Source organism: Pyrgilauda ruficollis, unplaced genomic scaffold, assembly GCF_017590135.1.
Source record: "Pyrgilauda ruficollis isolate IOZ18807 unplaced genomic scaffold, ASM1759013v1 scaffold223, whole genome shotgun sequence".
Classification (NCBI taxonomy): domain Eukaryota; kingdom Metazoa; phylum Chordata; class Aves; order Passeriformes; family Passeridae; genus Pyrgilauda; species Pyrgilauda ruficollis.
Genome location: NW_024521762.1, coordinates 256290 through 274919, shown reverse-complemented (window position 1 = coordinate 274919; position 18630 = coordinate 256290). Strand labels below are relative to the sequence as shown.

Here is an 18630-nt window from a genome sequence, read left to right as displayed (position 1 = left end):
GTCAGTGTTTAAAGTCCAGAGTCAGTGACAACATTCACCCTTTATATCCACAGAGCACAAAGTTTCATTCTCAGGAAATCATTTTGCCAGTGGACCTGCTTCCTCCAGCCTGTCATCACCTCGATATTCCTGCTCTTTTCCATTCAGCAGGGTAAACTTCGTGAATGGCAACGTAGAAAGAAAATTTAAGAATCCATTCACAGGTTCAATAGCTTTGAGTCTTGCCCTTGCCATGAGTGTATTTCTTCTGCACACCCTAAGCCTGCATTTCAGAGGCATCTTTCAAAGATGTCAAGGCTCTTTCTAATATTATCTTCTCTTGAAAACCATATGGCTGAATTCATCAGCACAGAGGAGACGAGCGAGAAAAAAAGTTAAGCAAAAAAGGAGCAAAAATTAATTTGATCCCGTAAGAAAGAGATGTAAGAAATCACACAATAGGAAAAATGTGCAAAAGATATTTAGGAGTAGACAAATTTAAGGATGACAGTTGAGTGGACCAGAGCTGCAGAAGGAGTTTAAAGGAAAATGTATGAGTAAATGTATAACTAAATCTGAAATACTGAAACCAGCACCTAAATATCACCTATATCACCTAAACATCACCTGTCCTGCAATAATCTCATTCAGTTCATTCTTTTCCACAGATGGCTCTTTGCTTGATTTAATCTCTTAATCACAACAAGATTAAACAATTCACTCTTGTGGGCATGCAGCTATTAAGGGGAACCCCCCAGTGTGACCATTCATGGGACTCTCTGTCAGGCACACTCCCACCACTGTCACTGCTGGGACCCAACAGCAGCTCCAGGGCTTCTCCTGGCTCACAGCCAGCGCAGATTTCCTCACTGGTTCCAGCCCAGGTTTCCCTTGGCAGAGTCTCAGATCTCTCGTTCCATAAAGCCATTTATTCCCAGCACAGTAACACAGCCACAGCCCGAGACTGTGCCTCTGAGGAGGGCCCCCACAAAGACTTTTATCTCTGGACTTTTATCCCTTCACAGCTTAAGCACAGGGAAGTTTTGGCTCCTCTTCCTGAGCCCTGGGCTCCTGTTCTGACTCTGGGTGTCCCTCACCCAGAGTGTGCCACAGGACACCTTGGCATGCAAGGGGTCACAGGTCACATCCTCCTGTCTCTCAGAGCTCCAACCCAAAGCTCAACCTGCAGCTTGCAAACCAAGCTACCTGCACCAGGTGTGTCCCTCAACACAAGCAGAATGCACCATGGTTACTGGGATTTTAGCAGGAGGCAAAACTGTGTGGCAAAAATGTGTGGCACTGGCCACACATTTCAGGAACCAGAATGTAAAAGCAATACAAAATCTGGGCAAAGGTCTGAGGGAGAGCCACTCAAGGCAGCTGTTCTTCAGTCTGGCTGGCCAGTTTAACTCCCTGAAAACAAAGGCTGCAGAAAACTAGAAACTCCTTCAAAAGAGTCTGTCAGCAATGGGAAAGTAAAGGAGGGAACAGGACCACCCAAAATGTCTCACTTTGCACAGGTCTCAGAATACAATGATAATACCATTTGTCACCAATAGCATGAATTTTGTCTGAACAAGCACTGGCCAGACACTTGCCTATGAATGAGAACAGAAAATGTCTTTCTTCTAAATAAAAACCCAACCAAATGAAAAGCCACACAAAAAAAAAACCAAACTGGTCTTTCATCTTTCACCTATCAAGTACATGTAGAAGAATCACATTCCCCACTGGCTCACACTTTCCTCCTCCTTTTTTTCCTAGACATGAAAGGGTTAAATTCATATTTTGGAGCATTAAGATAAAAACTGTTTAAAATTATCCACACACATTTTAAATCTGATCACTTTTAAAAAGATCAGCCAGTGTGAGCCTGAGGAGCTTCACCCCCATTTCAAGTGAAAATGCAGAAGCAGTAACGCTCCATTCCGCCACACCAATCCTGCCTTGGAAGACTCCTACCTGAGAGAGTGGCTGAGGGATGATGCAAATAACTAACTTTGTCATGATGACAAGCAGGAAACTGCGAAAAAATTAAATCAGCTTAAAGCACAAATTTAGATGCAGGTACCTTACCATCACAAAGCTCTGAAATAGTGAATTATGGTTTGTTAAGAGTTGGTGTTTATCTATGAAAGTGTTGCTAAATTAGGGCATATTCATATGATCTAGGATCTACCATGCTTGGAATAAAGAAATAAAAATCCAGTATGATGGCTTATGAGTAGTAAGCAAATTTAATGGCAGGTAAATGCCCTGATCATTGCCCTGCAGATGGAGAGGAGAGCCTTGCACAAGCTCTGGGAAGCAGCCAGCCCAGGGAGAGGAAATGTTCCTGCACGAACAATTCCCACATATTTATTTTCCTGCAAGAGATCAGCAGTCCATTAATAAGGCTGTCAGTGAAGGCATTGTAATGACACACTTTGTATTTGCATTTGCTGCTTGTGTCTGCCTCCAACAGATTTCTGTTATTTTACTACAGAGATTTTGTCTATTACTGTCTTGGAAAAAAAATCTAAAAATGCCCATTTTCCCCTGTTTGACAGTTCTATAAGCAAATTTAATTTCTGCTTGAGGAGCTTAAAAATAATTTCACTTAAATAAGCAAAGACAGTAGTCTATGAAACTAAGCCCTTGTTTTATGTAAATGTCAAATAATTATATTAGGAATGCAAAAATAAGCCATCAGCAGGAACACAAATGCTTAGAACAAGATTGGCATTATTATTTTCATAGCCAGTCTGATAAGAGGCAATTTTACAATATCAGTAGATGCTGAGGCTCCCATGAAGTCTAATGACAAGGCTGATTTCTTGCAAAATTCTTGAGTATAATTAAGTTTCAAAAAACTGAAAATGCAACAGGCAGACTTCATGCTTGTGTGGCTTAGTAAAGTGCACTTCTGGCAACTTTGCTCTGACACACACATGTAAAGGAGATAAAAAGAACTGGAGGAGTGTCTTGCAAAATTATTTGTTTTATCTTGTTCCTTTTTAACTTTTTGGAGGAAACAAATTGTAAAATTACTTCACTTTACATCTTACTATTTCCAACATCTGAGAGTGTTGGATCACAAACTAATAATTCTTCTTTCCATGCTGTTGGTAAATCTCATGATCTGAGAAAATCAGCACGGACATTTTATATATTTTTCCTTTAAAAACATTAAAATTATTAACTGGTTAGATTTTAAGCAGAAAAAGTATGCCTTATGAAATCACAGCTTCCTTTCTCTCCTCATGTGCTTCCCTGTGGCTTGGCTTCCCTGCAAGCAGAAAGCATTTCTGCTAATTTATCAAAGTATTGTTTGGCTGCAAGATGGCATGGCGACAGGGCACTGCTGGCACTGCTGGCAATGAAATCCCCAAATTCCTGAGGTGGGTCAGAGCAACACAGGACACAAGGATTGTAAGTTGGGAGCTCAGCTCACACCCAGACCCACACTTCCCACTCATGTGTGTCACGGATTCCTAATAGGTTTGGTTTTGAAATCAAGTACTGTTGAGATATTGGGACACAAGACAGATAATGGATTTTGGACTGGTTGGCATAAGAGATTTGATAGCAGGATGCCTTGGCAACAGCAAAGAGAACTTTGAGAATTAAAAGAAGATTCAATCAGACTGGTTTATCAGAAAAAGAAAATTTCATTAAACTCTGCAAGCAAGAGATGTTGTAATATGCATAAGTTTGTGCATGTGATTTTAACCTAATCATTGTAGTAAACGTTACTAGTCTTCCTAAAACATAAAAGTATATAAACATTGATTGTCCAGAATAAATTCAGGTTCTGATAACCAAATCAGTCTTCCCCATTTCTCTTCATCACTGACAAGTACAAGAAAGGTATTAGACAACAAAAACAGGCCAAATGAGCATATTTTATCCCCCAATTTATTATGTTCGTGGCTATAGTACTATGAAACTGAGCTTCAGATGCTCTGCACCATAATGCTGTATCCTTCAAAGCAGAGATTTGGGGAAAAGCAAACATGGCATCAGGCAGTTCTTTCTGTGCAGGAGAGAGCAGCCCTGGTCACCCGACAGATATTCCTCCTGGGCTGGCTCCAGTGAGTGCACAACTGGGTTCTGCTGCACACGGAGTGCAGAACAGAGAGGGTTCCAGGGCTTGTGTTCCAGTTCAGGACACGACACGGGGTGCCAGCCCCGCCCTCCCCACCTGCTTCTTTGCCTCAATCCTCTTGTGTCACATGCATTGTCTAAAATACAGTGCTAATATGAATAATAAATTACGCTGTCGTGCATGATCCTGTCAGCAGCTCCAAATTAATTAAGAATTCTCCTTGATTAAAATCTCTGACCCGTATTACCTGGCAGGGCAGCTCTCCTGACTCAGGTGTGCAGAGCAGCCACCAGGGCTCTGTGGACCTGAACAATGCAGGTTCTTGTTGAGAGCTGGGTGTGAGTAAACTCATCCATATGTATCCAACAGCACTACTTTCATGCAACATTACCCCTGTGCTTAATCATTTATGGCTCTGAAACATAATAGCACTCAGAATTAAGAACGTCTGGGTTGAGCCTTCAATTTACTTCTACAATAGCAAAGCTTTAATTCTTTCTGTCCTAACAGAGCTAATTATAATGCTTAGGTCTGGGCTTTTTAAACTATTTTTTAACGTTTACCCTGCATACTCTGTACATATGTACTCATCTATCACTTCAGAATATCTATTGCCATTTTCACTGGAAAAAAAAATGCTGTTGTGAAAACTAAAAGAAATGGAGCTTGCACAAAAATTAAGCTTTCTTTCCAAATTCTCTAACTTGAACACCCAAAACATTTTATTTTACTGAATTACGTAGAGTTTCCATTGCACAGCCTGTCAAAATCAATTATAAACCCAACAGAACACTCAAACACTTACTGGTTTCAGTGGCTACAATAGTGATGTTGTGCCATGTGCTGGTTTCTCTGTCCAGGGGTGTTGCCAGAGTTATTTTCCCATCCTCTGCATTGATGTTGAACTGTCTCTCAAGGTCAGTGTGGCGATCAATGGAAAACCTGTAAAACAGACATCCCTGTAATCTACTTAATGAAGTTGGTGTAATCCATACAGTCACAGAGACAATTTAGGGAGCCCTCTGAGAGCTGTAGTTTTATAGCCAAATGGATTGAGAAGCTCAATAGCACAATAATTTAGTAGACAAAATGACAAACTGAGGCTAAAAAAACTTAATAATTATTGCCCAAGGAGTAATTAGCTGTATACCCAGTGTGAAGGTCGTGAAGTGCCCTCAGGTTCACTGGGTAGCATCTCTGAAAAACGGTGCTGATCAAGAGTTAATTACACAATCCATCACATTTATTGGACAGCTTCTATGGTATTTCACAGTAACTGATGATAATTTCAACAGTAATGTATTAAGTCACAAATGTGGTGGGCTTTGTGGTTATTTTAAAAAAGGGCTGAATAATATTATTTTGCCAATAAATTTCAGATTAACGAAGCATGAACGATTCACCAAGCACATTATTTGCTTATGGTTCAAGCAGCTCCATGAGCAAAGCACAGTGAATCACCATTTTTTCCTATAAAACACTGAAATGCTGGAGGCTTGATTCTTTTCTGGGTTGACATCACTGATTTTTAGCCAAACAATTTCCATCTGACAGGTAGTCAGAGTTTGCAAATGCGAATGTCCAGGTAAATTCTGCAGCCCAAGCAGGGAGCCAGAGCTGCAGTGGATTGCTCCAACGGTGCATTAAGCAGGATGATGATTTAAAGCTCAGGTCCAGATCTTCAGAAAGCTTTTATGTTTGTCCATTTGCACAGAGCTATTTTATTAATGAATTGTTCGTGAAAAGAAACTAAATGACAAAATTGAGCCTTCAGTTTCTTGACAGGAAAGGTGGGGAAAGAGGGAGTTGAGTGATAAACTATTGATATGGTTTAACAGCAATTGACTTCAAGGGGTTTTGCTGAATCCTGATTGTGGATTTATACAAAAGCCTTTTAAGCCTTTATGTCTGTGTATTACAGAAGCTACCAGCATGCACTGGCAGTTTTTACATCTGTTCTGCATTACAGCAAGGCACAATAGTTAGGAGAGTTAGGATAAGGTATCACACTCAATTACCTTATGGAGTGGCCAGAAAAGTGACTCCAGACTGTCACTTTCCCATCACTTTTCTGCCTTTTGCAAGCACATTGTTAAAATACCCCAATAAAAGTAAAAGAACGTATTGTACTGCAGTGAGAATGGCATTGTTATCTGAAAATCAGCTATTCCATTCTGGTTTGTGCTTTAGCAGAAGCAATTTCCACAAAATATTCTGATTTGGAGGTCCCTTTATACACTACAATAAATATATTCCAATGAACTCAAACTCATTCCAGCCTAACACAATCGATTTTAATAGACACAGCATTAGCATCTGATTTCAAAGCTCAGGATTATTGTGTTCATCTTTTTTTTTATTTATTTCAGTATCAGATATTTTCATATTCAGAATGAAAGTTACATTGCAATTAGATTATTTGTGCAATGCATTCTGGAAGATACAGCTCACTTTCAAAAAGAGATCTAAGTAATGAAAACTTATCAAAATCTCAAAGTTTAAGTGTTTAAATACTGCATTGCCAGAGTTCAAGGCTAACCTGGCCACACTGGTAAGGTACTTCACAAGTATGCATTTAAGAGGGAAAACCCCAGCTTAACTTCAAAATGGGATTTGTTAGATATTTACTTTTTTTGTTTGAAACTCTCAGAAGAACTAGTTCTACTCATTGAAAAATTACTAGTTTGGTAAGAAGAGTACCAGAAAAATACGACGTCAAATTCCAAATATCTGTGCCTCAAGCTGGACACATGCATGTGTATTTGGACACTGAAGTAAACTGATTTTCTCATGAGCTCCACATACTCAGTTCTCAATGGTTTAATGGGAACTGCACTAAACTCAGCATTTCTGAAAATCAGGTTACTTGTGTGGAAGAATAAAGCTGCAGGTACTTAACTTCAGGCAATCATTTTTGAAACTGTATTTTGATGTCTCCCTAGTTCCAATTAAAGTATTAGAAGTAAAATTCTGGTACTAGTGAAGTTAGTAAAAAATACCTTACAACCTTTCACAGGTTTAAGATTTCACTCAAGAAAATACAAGAAAAGACAGCAATCAAGTCTTTGTAAGAAGTCATCACTTAAAACTGTCTTTTCATTTTCAAGTTTTATGCAATGATGCTGAAAGCACTCTGCTGAATCCAAGCATATAAGAAATTTTCCCAGTCCACAAACAAAATAAAATGTGAAATGCTCATATGGTATTCAGTGTTTAGTTGACCTGGGCTTGGCATAAATACCACTGAGGAAAGTCAGTTTTTCTCTAAGGATCAATCCTTCCTTAAACTTCCACTCACGGCCTTCCTGCCATGCAGGTTTTGAAGTTATAAAAGAGGGAGTGACACATTTGTGAGTTTATTATACCACATTTCATCTCATCCCAGCAGTATTTACTCACAAGACAAACCCAGAAATTCAAGAGGAAACATTTTTAACATAAGTTGTGTGTCTTTGCAAGACAACAAAGAGGTAAAACCCTCTCCTGATTTTAATGTGATAAATATTTGTTACAAAACCAAAAAATAAAATCTGCAGTGTCATAAATCTGGGAAAACTAATGATACATTTGCAGCTTCCTTTTCATGATAATGGTGTTGTAACTCTTTTTAATGGGAATGCATTGTCAGATCCATAAAACATACATAAAACATATATTTCTCTAAAAATGAGAAAATAATATCTTGGGAAATAATATCTTTTGAAATTGCCATAAAGCCAGCACAGGTTATTGGGAAGTTTGGGTTAGTTTATGAGTCTGCTATGGCAATTATAGGAACAACCCCACAGTGGTTTAACAGAAGCCTGGAAAGGATTCTCAGTCCTGCTCTTGCACTGCTGCTGTTATAACTTATTTTATCTACTCCTTATTTGCACTAATGTAAATAGGAACAAAAACCTTTTTTTTTGCTGCTCCTGCTGAGATTTGACACCCCAGCACTGACACCACAGGAGTGGTAAATCTCCATTTTTATTAATGCCAGGCAGATTGGACAGGGTACTTAGTGACAGATAAACAACTGCACCATTGGGGAGGTACAAAATATTGGATCTGGGTTTTTAAGGCCTGCTGTGAATTAAGAAAATGATCAGTTGCTGCCAAAGATGAAATCTCTGCCAAAAGGAATGGGGAAAACCAGCTCCAGTGAATCTTATCTCTGCATAGAGAAAGCCACTGAAGGGCAGTAATTTATAGGAGGGCACTTGAAGTATAGGAAGAAACATTATTGCTCATGTGTTTTGCTGTGTGCCTGGATCACGCTTTGTCCAACATAACTCACTGCAGATGAAGAGAGCTTCCTTATAAAGTAACAGCAGGAGCATGGAGTGGGCACTGCTGGGGCCCACAGCTGTGCCAGCAGGGGATGACATTCCCGGGCTAGAGCTGCTCCACCCTGCCCACACCAGCCACAGCAAAGCCTCACAGCTCAGCTGGACTCACTGGGCCCCTTCCCCAAAGGAGAGGCATGCATCCAGATGTGGCCCTGACACAAAATCCTGCATGTACTGGGCTGGAACACAACAAACTGCAATTATTACCCAATCTGTAAAGCATTTTCACCATCAGCCTTAAAAAAACAGGAGGCCCTTAAGCAGCATGCCAGTAAGGACCAAAAAGAACTGGTGTATTTTAAAGCTGATAGATTAGAAAAAAATATCATAGAATCACAGAATATCCTAACCCACAAGGATAATTGAATTCCAGCACCTGGCTCTGCACAGGACAGCCCCAAAGGCTGAGAGGCTTTGTGCCTTTAGGTCAAGTGAGAGAAAGTTCAGACAATGCTTTATATTTTCTAAGCAAGCATTAAAAGCAAACTACTGGTGAATTGGTTAGAAATTAGGAAAAACAATTTTTTTTCCCCTTAAAAAAAAAAAGAAAAAAGAAAGCAAAAGAATAGTCTGGGTTGGAAGGGATCCTAAAGATCATCTCGTTCCACCCTCTGCCTTGGGCAAGGACACCTTCCCCTGAGACCACAACCTTCTTTCCAGGCTGTATTTGATAATAACTTTTTAAAATTCTTTAACATTTTATCCTTTGACTCAATTATCAGACTCTTCCCATGTTCAGAGATATCCAAGTTTGATTTCATTTGTGGCACTGCAATCCTCTGAATGTGTGGAGCCTTTGTGTATCAGACTAATGCAAAGCAGACGTGCTATTGGGAGCACAGAAGGTGATTCATATTTTGTTTGTGCTGCCTGGGTTTTTATAACAAATGTACACAGTAGCTCTGTCTAAGCTAAATATTGATAGAACAGATATCTATTGAAAAAATGTAATTTCCTTGAAGTACAATTCATTGTGGCATGCTAAAATTCTGTTTTGAAGGGAAAAAAAAAAAGGGATTTTAAAAAGGCCAGGCAACACTAACATTAAAACAGTCCATCAGCTTTAGAACAGCTTGTTGTAATTTTTCAGATTTTTAACTAAAGTTTGATATTTTTGGTGTCATAGAAAATATGCATAAAATCTGCGTCATATACATGATACAATAACAGAAGAAACACCTGAAATGTAGATTCCAACCAATAAAACCAGTGCTTGAATATGTTTCTGTTAGAACCTGCCAGCTTTCTATTTTGTTCCAAACTGGAGAGAAAGGAATTGTATTTCTGCTCCCTACTTATCTCCAACTACTATTTTCCCTCTTTTAATAGTAGAATTACTAACTTGAAATGTTTTCTGTCCTTAAAATATTTTTATGGAAAAATGGGAAAAAAATAGAAGAACTTGAGCTTTCTAGAGCTCTCCCAGATAAAGCCAAATTAATCAGGTAAGCAAGCAAGAGCAAAAAAGTTGCACAGAAAATTGGGCTCTGTATATTCCTTAATTGGTTATGAAGCCAATATTTTAGAAAACATAAAATCTTAAGTACTGTATCTATTATTTAAAGAAAATATATAAATCATACTAATAAATTACCTTTTTTAAAAAATGTAATGAATTTTGGCCAGTTCTGTTTCACGTATGCTAAGTGTTTTGTATGACTTGATGAGCAATAACATTCTAATTCAGTTTCCAAACACAAAGTATTTGTGTTTTTAGAAGTTTGAAGGTCTCTTGATTTATAAAATGATGAAAAAGTAGAAACTAGATAAGTCTTTTACTCAGATCCGTTTTTTGGGCTTGGACAGAATAAAAAGGCTAAGTGTTAGAACAGGGGTAGGTTTGTAAAAGGTCTGAATTATTAAGAGTTTGAGGCAAGTGAGAAAAAAAAATTCCAGGGCAGCAGAACAAGAGTGGAAAAGCAGCCAAGGTAAGAGTGCAGCAGGGGTGGAGGCAGGCTGGGGTGAGGAACAGAGGGGATGGGGCAGAGACAGAGGAGCCAGGACCGAGGCAAGAGCAAAGCAGAGCAGGGCAGAGGGAAGGAGCTGAGGTTCCACTGAGAGAGAGATTACTGTGGAGCTGGAATACAGGGAAGAGACTTGCTGTCACCATGGCTGGTCTCACATTCCTCACAGAGGATCTTTTTTGTCTTTTTCACAGTGGGCAGCAGCAAAAAAATCAGGGATGGAGCCACTGCTTCAACTGTGACAGATCGAACCCTGATGTTCTACGGTATTTTTGTTTAGGAATCTATGATGATTTTATGACGCAGCTGATGCTGTGTTTATCTGCTTTTGAAAGTCTGATTTAGAAATGAGAATCATAGAATCAGAGGACACCCTGAGTAGGAAGGGACCCACAAGGATTATTGAGTGTTAGAACCTGAAATGCAGGGAATTCTCAGAACTCTGGACCTGTAAGGAAAAGCTTAGAATTAAATACAGGATTTGATCTGAGACCTTGGAAAAGGCTTCCAAACATAGGTGACAGAAGCAAGAATGTGGATTTATAGTTTAGACCAGAGACACATTAAGCTAAGTAAAGTTTAGAGATTTAGACTTTAAGATACAGAAAAAATAAAAGTAGCTACAAAGGTAAACAAGGAGTTTAGAATGGAGCACTGGTCTGATTTAGAAATGAGAATCATAGAATCAGAGGACACCCTGAGTAGGAAGGGACCCACAAGGATTATTGAGTGTTAGAACCTGAAATGCAGGGAATTCTCAGAACTCTGGACCTGTAAGGAAAAGCTTAGAATTAAATACAGGATTTGATCTGAGACCTTGGAAAAGGCTTCCAAACATAGGTGACAGAAGCAAGATGTGGATTTATAATTTAGACCAGAGACACGTTAAGCTAAGTAAAGTTTAGAGATTTAGACTTTAAGATACAGAAAAAATAAAAGTAGCTACAAAGGTAAACAAGGAGTTTAGAATGGAGCACTGTAGGTTTGTGTTATAACATGACTAACTTAGAAAGCTTATGCTGTACCATGAGTCCATAAGATGAAATATTTAAGGATTGGGTCAAAAACATAAATATCCTTGTTGGCAATGTTTTATTGGTCAATAGCTCCTTAAAAGGTCTGGTAACTAAAGGTCTTGTGACCTTCTGAACCATGTGGTGAAGATGTGAGATGAACTCACCCTTGCTGCCTATGTAGAAGAAAAATAAATCACGTTATCTAAAAAACTCAGAGGTCCCATGTCTAACTCGTTCAAAACTCCTTCAAAAAACCCCATCACTGAGTCTGATCCTCTCCCTGGCAGACCCTCCAGCAATCCCCCCTGGGCATCCCTGGCAGCGCTCTCCAAACGCTCTTGGAGCTCTGGCAGCCTCAGGGCTGTGCCCATTCCCTGGGAGCCTGGGCAGTGCCAGCACCTCTGGGAAGCAGAACCTTTCCCTGATCTCCAGCTGTTCCCTGGGTGCTGTCCCTAGCCCAGGGAGTAGAGATCAGAGCTGTCCCTCAGGAGGAAGTTGTGTTAAACTCAAACATACTCTCCAACATCTTCACACACAAGACTCCAAGCATCCATACGTGTTGGCACTTCTGAATTTCTAATTTTGAAGACACTATGCTATGATATGCATCATGCAGGACCTCTATATAAAGGTTTAAAGTCCAGCTCTGCAACAAACCTGATGGAAGTGACAATGATTAGAAAATGATAGTGATAGAAAATGATGGATTATAACAGCTAACATCATCCTCCTGATGCTGCTGACTACTTGCCTGGCTTAAATTCCCTGAGGCAGCAATGCACAGTGATGATTACTATTAAATAGACTCTCTCCACATATACTTTTGCTATGAATTCCACATGTTGGTGTTGGTTTTCCTAACGCTTTTAGCAGGCAGTACTACACAGAGCAGAATGTGCTTTGGAGCACTCACCACACCAAGCAATCACTACCAAGGGGGAGGGGAACACGTGTGCTCATCAAATTAGATAAAACCCACTGATCTGATCCAACTGGAATAAAAGATTTTGTTCAAATTAGATCAAAAGGGGAAAATATTATAAACTGAAGATGCAGGAGTCATATGGGCATAATCATCTCTGACTTTGTATCTTTAAACCAGGAATGGCTTTAGACAAAGGAATACAAAATATGTTCTGACAACCTTACAACTGCATGGCACAAACTCAGTATTGTTAGTGCAGACACTACTGGATTATTTAAATTCACTGCAGAGATACACTCTGATGATTCAACCCCATCCAACCTCATTTCTCATAAGAACCACTCACATTTCTTATTTTCACTGCATTCCTCTGTTTTATAAGACTACTCCTATGGCAAGGAGCATTTTGAGGACTTTGAAAATGATCTGAACTGATAAATCTAACATCATAAACTAAATCCTGTCCAGGCATTTCCACAGAAACAGAACAGCATGAAAACAGCCACACAGTGAGTGGGGAAATACACTTGGGATCTGCCAGCAGCATTCCCAAAGAACCCTTTAAAGCAACCCTACCTTATAGGGCTGGAAGACACATCAGGGTCGTGGGCTGTCACCTGCCCCAGCACAGAGTTGAGAGCAGCATTTTCATGCACTTCCAGAAGGTAAGTGGGTGAGGAGAAGACTGGGGGCTCATCAGCATCCTCCACCACGATCTTCACGGTTGCTGTGTCCTTGAAGGGGCCCCCGCTGAGGAAGCGAGGGTCGATGTGAATGTTGGCTGCCTCCACCTTCAGGGTGTAGGACTTTTTGGTCTCAAAGTCCAGTGGCTGTTGAAAAGGACAAAGATAAATGTCATTCACTGATGGCCACAGAGAACAAGTCATTGTAATGCTGATGGATTGGAGTTATGTGCATTTCTGAGCACATGGAACGAGTTTTAATGCAGTCACTTCCCTCTCCCAGAAGCCCAGCCTCCAGATTTTCTAGGCACATCAAGATATCTCTTTATTTACCAGCTTCAGAGAAAACAGCACTGTTTCCTTGTTTTTCACAAGAAATTTACTGAAATATTCCCTCTCATGAATTATACCATTACAATTACATATCAGACAAATACTACAAATTTGTTTGCGATGACACGAGTTGCATACCAATAATGCACTTCATCAGTGCTTTACTGGCTGGAGATAAGAAAATAAATTCAACTGGTTCCACAAAGAATAAATATTTTATTACTTCCAGAACAATGTGAGAAATGCAAAGAACTAGAAATTATTTTTTGTTGGACAGGGGAGGCAAAATGTAGAGCTAATCATATGAGAAGGTACTTCAATATTCTTGCACTACAAGTACCTCTGTATTTCAGTTTATAGGACTAAATGAGGTAGACATCTCTCAGGAATTTCTTAAAACTGTAGCAATTTCTACTTCTGTATCTTTTATCTTTTTTTTTTTTTTTCCACAGACAGAATCACAAAACAAATTACTTTATTCTATCAATATGCCTGTCATATTACCACTGTTTTTACTATTTTACAGTCCTGTATTAACTCATAAAAGATGAAAACTCTGTGGATTTAAGGGACTGAAATACCAAATAAACCCCAAATCTGTGACACTTTTGAGTGGTAGACTTTTTCATTATGGGAGATTCAAGTTTGTGTCTTGAAGCACATCAGTATATTCACTTCATAATTCTCTTGTGTCTCACAACGATTCAAATTTCAAAGATGCAAATTGCCAAGCATTGGAAAGATATTAAGATTTGCATTATAATGTCTCAGGGATAAAAAGAAGAGGACATAGACACTCTGAATCTGTAATGCAAATACCAGCAAGAGCACAAACAGGAATCTTCAGGAAGTCTGTCAAAGCCTTCAATATGTATATCTTCAAATTCTGTGGATTTTTTTCAGGTATGAATCAAGCTCTAATGGGATTTGCTCTTTCTCACAAATTCTAGTAAACACAAGAAAATCTTGCTTCTTTTGCAGCTCTTAAATTAGTACCCTTTTGAAATTATGAATGGGGATTTACAAATCAGCATATTCACAATTTGCCAATCATGGCTCCTGTAGCACTTTTTCAATTGCTTTTCATATGCTTTACAGAAATGACAGCACCCCAATACATTTAGTCATGCCTAATCAGAATATCATATTGAAAATTTACTCAGCATTGTCTAAAGCCCATGATTTTATGCTGAAGAAAATCTGTTGGTGAGCAGTACCCTCCATACATCATCTACTGGAGTAGAACCAAAATTATTATGGCTGTCAAAATGAAAATATGAAACAACATTATGGTTGAGATTCAGTTATGAAATAAAGCCAAGGGAACTGGGGCAAAAGGCTAATTGCCTCAGCTTACAGGAGAGGCCACAGCATACAATAAATAACAGTAAGGAAGAGCTGGGATGTATATCATAATTTTCTCTTTAGAAAAACAAATGTAAATTTAGATAAATATACATCAGTTTATTATAAAGCTAGAGTGCTGACCTACTCACTGAGAAAGAGAAAACACAAAGTTTTGACAGGCAATCTGTCTGACCTCTTTCATGACAGGTACAAGTGGAATATTAATTACCTGTGCTCATTGGATTCACCTTTTCTCACTGGAGTATCATGGTTTGGGTTTTGTTTACTTTTGTTTTTTATAAACAAAGATTCATTTAGAGTGATCTGTGCTATGCAGTTAAAACCCTCTGCCACAGCTATAAATTATATTAATTCCCTATTTTCAGAACACAGCATGAGGAACAGCTTTTTGTCCTTCCCCAGAAAATAGTGACAATTAAATCTGCAATTAATGTTTCCCTGGCTTTACTAGAGGAGTTTTCTTCTACGTTGCCTCTCCTCATATTTCTGTAGATAATTGGGTGGTGGTTTTGTTGTGTACATGCAAATACCTCACCTTGCACACTTCAAGACTGTAAAAGCATAGAAAAGGCAACATGGTTTTCTTGAGGGCTCAAATTTGACACTTCTCATGTGCAACTATCAATCTCCTTAATAAAATTCACTGAAATCCCTGTTCATTGAGTGAAGACAGTTCAACATGAGAAAAAGGTGAAAGACTAAGCTCTCACATATCAGGTAATTTAATTAATGCACTGTGATTTATTTTTCTCTGAACAGCTACACAAGAAATCAAATAATGCAGAGAAGTTATTTGATGAATACTCAGCCAAAATTTTACAGAAGTTTAAACCACCACCAAAATGGAATTTCATCTACTCTTCTCCTTTGGATCCAAGGAAGCAAAACTTGCATCCTGTGGCCACATGGGAGCCTGGATAAGATTAACATTTCCAGCACCCATGGATGTCTCCCCAGTGGTCAATTTTCTCTATGAAAATTCAAAGGAACATGGCCAGTAGACTCTTTTTCATCACTCCACTGGCTGGACACCTCATCCATAGATGAAAGAATCCCTGGAAATCCAGCATCTTCTCACAGAGCCGAGTCTGGCTGGGTAGTTGCATGTACAATAAACATTTATGTTTTTAACAGAGATATGATTTACCTTTCTCACTCTAATAATGCCATCCTGAGTTTGGGCATCCGTAGTAATCTCAAACACATCCATTCCATCTCCTTCAATAATATCATAGGATGATTTAGCATTTTCTCCAATATCCAGGTCATTTGCTTTCACCCTTCCTATTGGTTCACCAAGAGCAACATCTTCCATTACTGAGAAGTGATAGAGACCTTACAAATAAGAGGAAAAGACTAAACATTACAGCTGCTCCCGATGTCCCCTGTGTGCTCTTCAATGTTTACACGTCCCCAGTGCCAACTCTTGAGATCTGCAGCTGATCCAAGCCCCATTTACATAAGTTATTGACTGAAAGCAGCACAGTGTGGTCCTCACACAAGAATATTCACTTCACTGTAGGTGAGCATCCTTTCCATTCCAGCAGTTTCCTCCTTCTGCCTTGCAGGGATGTTTTGTGTTGGCAAACACAAATATTGAGCTCCTTTCAACACTGCAGAACTTACTTTTTTATACAGATATCTTATTGACAAGGAGTTAAAATTCAGCCAAGAAAATTTGGCTTTTACTCCACAAAAAAACTGGGTTTAATTCTTTAAAAATCTTTTGTGCAAATGCTTACATAACTTCAACTATTTTCTACATATCTTTAAATATTTACTACTTTTAAAAATGCAATTTGATTTTGTTTGTTTAAACCCTTCCACCTCTCTTTTGTGGTCAGAAACTAATCAGGAAACATTCAAGCAACACCCCAATTTTTTTTTCCTTTACTGGAAACAATAACTTTTCATAGCAATCATTACTGTGTTTACTATTTGTTGCAGAGTTACACTAAAATTCATCTGAAATTGCTATTCAAATTGTCAATGTTTTATTTTTTCTTACACCTGCTTCAAACCTTTTAAGCTAAAAAGCATCAAAAATCTATTTAGATCTATTATTTTAAGTAGAATTTTTTAAGGCAAAACCCAAAATACAAAAGAAAATGGGTATCTCCTTGCTCTTAACAGTACTCTAAAAAACCAGAAGATAAACATTTTATACCCAAAATTCCTTCTAGAGTCCTCATATTTCTACATCTTTATAATTGACTCTTATTGAAGTTAAGGTTAATACATGAGCTAATCAAACAAAATGCTGCTCAGGAGTTAAAATAGGCAGAAAGAACTCAAGGATAATAGAAAAGACTATTAAAACAGGTTTTGACACAGGATTCTGGCCTTGTTCTTCTCTGTCCTCCCTGTTGTTCTAGGACACTCTGTTAAGTGCAGCTAATAATTTCCCAAAAACAATGTTCTGGAGTTGTTGCTTCACCTGTTGTAGGTGATTGCAGTAGCAACAGTTGAAAATAGGACAGAAACTGAGGAATTCACAAATACATGTATTAGCTACACAATGAAGTCCCAAAGTGACTTGTTTTTAATGTTCCCAGGCTAAATTATTAGAGATAATTTGGTGATCATCAAGATTGCTCAGAATATCCATAATGGCTCAAAAACAATGAGCAGCCAAAGAAATGAAGTGCCTTGGGAGATTAAATTATGCATTCATCATTTACTCTGCTGTCCACACTTTGTGGTTTAAATCTCCAGATACAGCTGATTGCATTGTTAAGTTGAAATTTTGCTCTCAGTTTTATTAAAATAGCTTACAAAATATTAAGAAAAAATTAAAAATTATGATGCAGCTTACTCTTTTACACAAATTCCTCTCCAGAATTATGAATTGTGTCGTAGTGCTGAGCTGACCAAAATATCCACGCTGGGCATCTTTGAAAGCCCTGGGTTTCCACAGCAGCACACAGTTCCCCTCATTACAATTCTGTGCTAAACTGCCAGGTTAAAAACTTCAGTGACTTATAAAACGCCTCTAAAATTATTTCAGAGAGATCACAGAAGTAGTGAAAGTTCATCTTTTTCATTTCTAAAACCCAGGAGGCTAACGCTCTGAAATCAAACCATAAATATACATTTCTGTCCTGCCTGGAAACAATAACCTGATATAACACCCTGTTTCCTGAGCTCATTACCATTTATTGTGCAAGCAGCATGTATTACATCTTATGAATTTCGATTTCATTCTGGTCGGGCTTATTGTAAGTTTGATCCTTTCTTATTTTCCTTTCCAGGCAAATGCAAACTGTGCTTCAACAGTGTAAAAAAAAAAAAAAAAAAAATGGCTTTAAAAAGGTAAAAAAAAAAAAAAAAAAAAAAAAAAAAGCCAGACTTGCTCAGCTCTTGTCCAAGGGCAGAGTCGTGGCTAATCTGTGGTGCTGGGCAGCCAGCTCAGAATGCTGCCTTTCAAAAGGCAGAATTTGTAATAACACCCAGCTCTAATGTTACTATGGCTCATCATTAAAGCAAAAAATACAGAATACCCAGTGGTAAAACAGGCAGGGCTTTTTTCCTAAAGAATTTGCATAATGGTCAGTGGTTATTCTTAGGGGAAACTCAAATCCTGCAAGGGCTGTAACAGCTTCAGAGGCAGCACCTTCCTCTTTGCTGCAGGAAAACTCATCCAGGAGCAAATGTATACCAGGGATAAGGATGCAGCCTTGCTGGTCAGTGTGCCATTGTCCCCAAAAGCACTGGGAAAGGGCAGTTTCACCCCCACATGCTGTGCTCCTGGGCTGCCCCCAGTTTGGACCAGCTGTGCTGCTGATTTCCAGGTCACACTTTCGCCACATTGGCAGCCAAAGGCTTCCTGAGGCAGTGCTGTAAAATATAAAAGCCAGGTAGGCTGGCAAAGGCAGGTCTGTGCTCCCTGAGATGGAGGCACAGGACACTGCAGGTATAAAAGAGACATCCCTCTGCAGGCTGGT

General features: G+C 38.9%; 1 protein-coding gene across 2 annotated transcripts in view; it reads right to left on the bottom strand.

Moving 5' to 3' along the window:
* CDH8 (cadherin 8) overlaps positions 1–18630 on the bottom strand; it is a 150998-nt gene that overhangs the window by 45962 nt on the left and 86406 nt on the right. Inside the window, exons 6-8 of one of the 2 annotated variants that reach the window (XM_041468649.1) lie at positions 15834–16021; positions 12879–13132; positions 4872–5008 (exon numbers count right to left, since the gene is read on the bottom strand). In XM_041468649.1, coding sequence (XP_041324583.1) covers positions 4872–5008; positions 12879–13132; positions 15834–16021 — 579 coding nt within the window. Of the gene's footprint in view, positions 1–4857; positions 5009–12878; positions 13133–15833; positions 16022–18630 lie in introns of both variants that reach the window. The other variant, XM_041468650.1, reaches the window with a different exon arrangement.